General features: G+C 35.0%; 1 protein-coding gene across 1 annotated transcript; it reads left to right on the forward strand.

The window, feature by feature from the left end:
* The first annotated feature begins 213 nt into the window (after positions 1-213).
* Positions 214-3,426, forward strand: LOC148200653 (uncharacterized). The gene is made up of 6 exons (XM_088113022.1): positions 214-480; positions 1,022-1,086; positions 1,219-1,317; positions 2,220-2,352; positions 2,601-2,663; positions 3,325-3,426. The coding sequence occupies exons 1-6, from the start codon at positions 256-258 to the stop codon at positions 3,424-3,426; spliced, it is 687 nt and encodes a 228-aa protein (XP_087969148.1). The 5' UTR covers positions 214-255.
* Positions 3,427-4,125: the final 699 nt, after the last annotated feature.

Genomic DNA, 4,125 nt, shown 5'->3' on the forward strand with positions numbered 1-4,125 from the left:
TTTTATCGAAATTAGAGGATCCAAATAAAAATTTTAACCTTTTATTTTTATATGCACTTCTAAAACATTTGTTTGGGTTAAAAAAAAGAAGAGAACTTTTTGTGGTAAAAGGAAATTTATATTGAGCATAGAAATTTTACTTTGAAAGTCTTTAATATTTGGAATCGTGGAATTTGAAGGATAACAAAACTCTTATCTATCATTCTATCTTCCTCAGACTCAGAGTGTGAGTAGTGTGTATGTTTTGGGGTAGCCATGTCGAGTTCTCGAGAGCGATTGGTGAAGGCGGTGAAAAAGTTCGTGGGGGTTCGGTACAAGGTTTTCAGCAATCGTTACGGCCAAAACATCATCGACATATTGGACTTCCCAATTAAGGTTGTCTTGTCTCCCTTCACTCTCGCCTTTGACATTGCCGGCTCTGCACCTCGCGGCTTCGGCGTCCCTGAACTCATCTCCAAGCTCTCTGCCACTTCCGTCTTCGTCAGTCCCCTTTCCAAATGCATTCTCTCTCTCTCTCTCTCTCTCTCTCTCTCTCTCTCTCTCACTTTTTCTCGCAATTTATCTATATTTTGGGTACAATTTGATTCCCTAATTTCTGGAGGAAATGATGATTAGTGGTGGCAGGATTGCTGCGGCTTTGGAGATACTTGTAGTAGACACATGTGGTCTTGAAAACTATTATTTTCACTATCCTGCATTTATGTAGTTATATAGATATACACACGAAATTAAGTGCTGTTGTTTTTCCGGTTTCTGAAAAAAAAAAAAGAGGTTAGAATGAAAAAGTTGAACACTTTAATATTCTGGTAATGATTAGTGAAATTGAAAATGAATAAAGGAGTTATCTTAAACCAAAGAAGTATTTTTGGAAACCATTTTAGTTTGTAACTTTTTTATCAATTGGATTATTGGTTTGATATTGGTGGGAATTGTATTCTCTGGAAATTTTATCTTGTTAGTTCTAGGTTCAGTTTTATTTTATTTTTATAATGATAGATGTTGCTGCATGGCTTGTTTGTAGGCTATAGCTGCTCTTGGAACTTATGACATTGCATTTGAGCTGGGGAGGAAGGTGCTCTCTCAAAGGTGCTGTTTTTGTATTCCTTGATTGATGGTTTTGTTGTGTCACTTGAATACATGTTACCTCTAATCTTTTATTATTTAGTGTTGCTGATCGACTTTTGTTGAGCTCTAACTAAATGTGTGTCTAAAGAGCAGAAATTGTAATACGTGTAATGGATGGCGGGCCTTGCGGTGTACAATGTGCAGAGGAAGTGGAAGGGTGCATTATCAAGTGAAGAATTACACCTTAAAGAGGTAAGTTACTCTCCATTTGGATGAATTTAGAGGTTGCGGTCAGTATTACTGTGTAAACTGTGGTTTTTTTTGTGCTCTTATTGACATTTTTAATAGGACCCACAAACAATTAAACTGGCAAAACTTATTTCTAGATCATAAAAGTTGAGATTCTATTTGAATTAGAATACTTTGCAATCTTTGTCATTTGGGGTCCTGCATGGTTACTTATGTAGTTTGTCTAGGCTTCCAAGGAGACTAAGTAATAAATAGTCACACACACCCATATACAAAGTTCAGCGGGAATAAAGCTACTCCCTCCAATCCTTATTATAAGACACTGTTAACAAAATTATAGGTGTTTAATGAGAAAAGTAACACAACCTTTGGGAGTTAAAAATGTTGTAATAGCATTTCATTGGAAAATACCTGAATTATAACTTAGCTTATATCTCTCCTCTTTAAAGAAAAACCCTAAAGTAGATACCAAAATCATTTAGTAAAGGCAAATAAGTAAAAAAGATATATGTATCATTGGAACCATAAAGTGTCGTATAAAATGGACCAGAGCTTGTAGACGGTGTCTTATAATAAGGACCAGAGGGAGTATTAGTTTTAACTAATACTAATTTTATGTCACTAATTTTATGCCAGTGAATTTTTCTAAAATGGCGATTGACCTTGACCATTAAAGTCACACTAAATTGATATAGTAATATCTGGACTGCAGTGAAAATATCTTTTGTCAAGTAAGGCAATGTGTATTTGATTTATATAAAATGGGCATGTAAGACAGTGCATAATTCTTTTAATGGATAATTCTCTTCTATTTTGAGTTCTTTTAGTGCATCTCGTTTATTATTTTGTGAGATTCTCCTCCAATTTGTATGCACCTTATACGTTCTTCAACTTATTAACTTTAGTGGAGAGAAGCCAACTGCTGAATCTGTAGCAGACGCCATTGCCAACAATCGGGCTGAGTTGGTGCATCTACCATCATCATTGGATTTTCAAAATCCACTTCCTTCAAAAGAGTGCCCAACTTGTGATGGAACGGTGGGAGTCAAATTCCAAGACAACTTGGCTTTTCATCCAACATTTTGTTTTCGTGAATAGGTTTATTCCCACTGAAGTAGTAGTTCATGAGTAACTTTAGTCCTCCCCCTGCATGCACACACACACCCTTCCACCATAAGAGAATTCTATTTTTGGATCAATAGTTAGTCTCGTATGTGCTTCTTCTGGTAACTTTAACATTGCAATGCGTTTTGACTCTTTTTGAAGAATTTATTGACTTTACACAGGGTGTAATGAGCTGTCCTGAATGCAAACACAGATTAATACATGTTAGGATCTCAGCAGATGATGTGAGTATTGTTGATTCTTTGGTGCTTGGTTCTTTTCCCATTTTTGAATTTAACCCGTTCATATTTTTATCTTTAATAGTACCCGTGAAGTTTTAATAATCTATTTATAGTATGTAGCCAAATGTGGCTTTGACGATTAAACTAATCCGTTGTTTCCACACCAGTATTTTGATTGTTTCCAAACCAGTATTTTGATTGATATGTCACTTAGCGATTCAATATTATATTTTCCCACTTTCTCTTGACCAATTTATACTCACATCAGCAATGGCAATTTTTATTTTTAATTTCTTAAATTAATTAGAATCCATAAGTTACATTGTATAATAACCATTGATTAGTCAAAACAGTGAGTTCTTTTGATGTAATTGTATTTGTAAGTTGTAATTGCCACAAAATAAATATTTTGCTTCCTCAACACATTTTCACAAACACTTGGTTGATTTCTCTTGTAACAATGACACTATTTAAGTCTTACAAAACTCTCATAAGCTTTTAAAGATTTATTGGATTATTTTTTTTACTTCTCAATAATATGTAATATATTAAAATGAAAATACACTATATCTGAATAGATGTTAAAATTATTTTATTGATCAACTGTTTCACAAGTAGGTGTAAAGCTAGTTCATATTGTTTTAAACATCCTTTTATTGTGCAGATTATGGAGCCCCCATGGCAAGCTTATAATGTCTTGAAAAAAATGGATTACCCATATGAGGTCAGTGTTAATTCTAAGTTGAAATTTGATTCTATTAAATAAACAATTCTATTGTCATTATTTATTATTGACAATATAATACAGATTCCTCTCATACGCAACTGAAACAAACCTTGATCCTAGGCATTTTTATTCATTTCTTTACTTCTGTGTTAGGCATTTGAATTCATGTTTGTCTTAGATTAACATTTCATGCAAACTTTTATTGGTTAAATAAGTGTGTCAAGAGAAGACAAAATATAAAAAAATTATTTTTCTTCTGATTTCTTACTCCATTTTGACATTTAANACTTCGTCCACATAGTCCACTTCGTCAACTTTGTCATCTTTGTCAACTTCGTCTACTTCTTCAACTTCCTCCACTTCCTCCACTTCCTCCACTTCGTCAACTTCGTCCAGTTAGTCCACTTCCTCAACTTCGTCCACTTCCTCCACTTCCTCCACGTCCTCCACTTCGTCCAATTCGTCCACTTAGTACACTTAGTCCACTTCCTCCACTTCCTCCGCTTCCTCCACTTCCTCCACTTTCTCCACTTAATCAACTTCGTCCACCTCACCAACTTCGTCCACTTTCTCGACTTCGTCAACTTTGTCATATTCCTCCACTTCGTCCACTTCGTCAACCTCTTCCACTTTATCCACTTCTTCAACTTCGTCCACTTCTTCAACTTCGTCCACTTCCTCCATTTCCTCCACTTCCTCCACTTCGTCCACATCGTCAACTTCGTCAACTTCGTCCAC

The sequence above is a fragment of the Vigna umbellata genome, chromosome 4, assembly GCF_029865625.1.
Source record: "Vigna umbellata cultivar VRB3 chromosome 4, Vumbellata_1.0, whole genome shotgun sequence".
NCBI classification, from domain to species: domain Eukaryota; kingdom Viridiplantae; phylum Streptophyta; class Magnoliopsida; order Fabales; family Fabaceae; genus Vigna; species Vigna umbellata.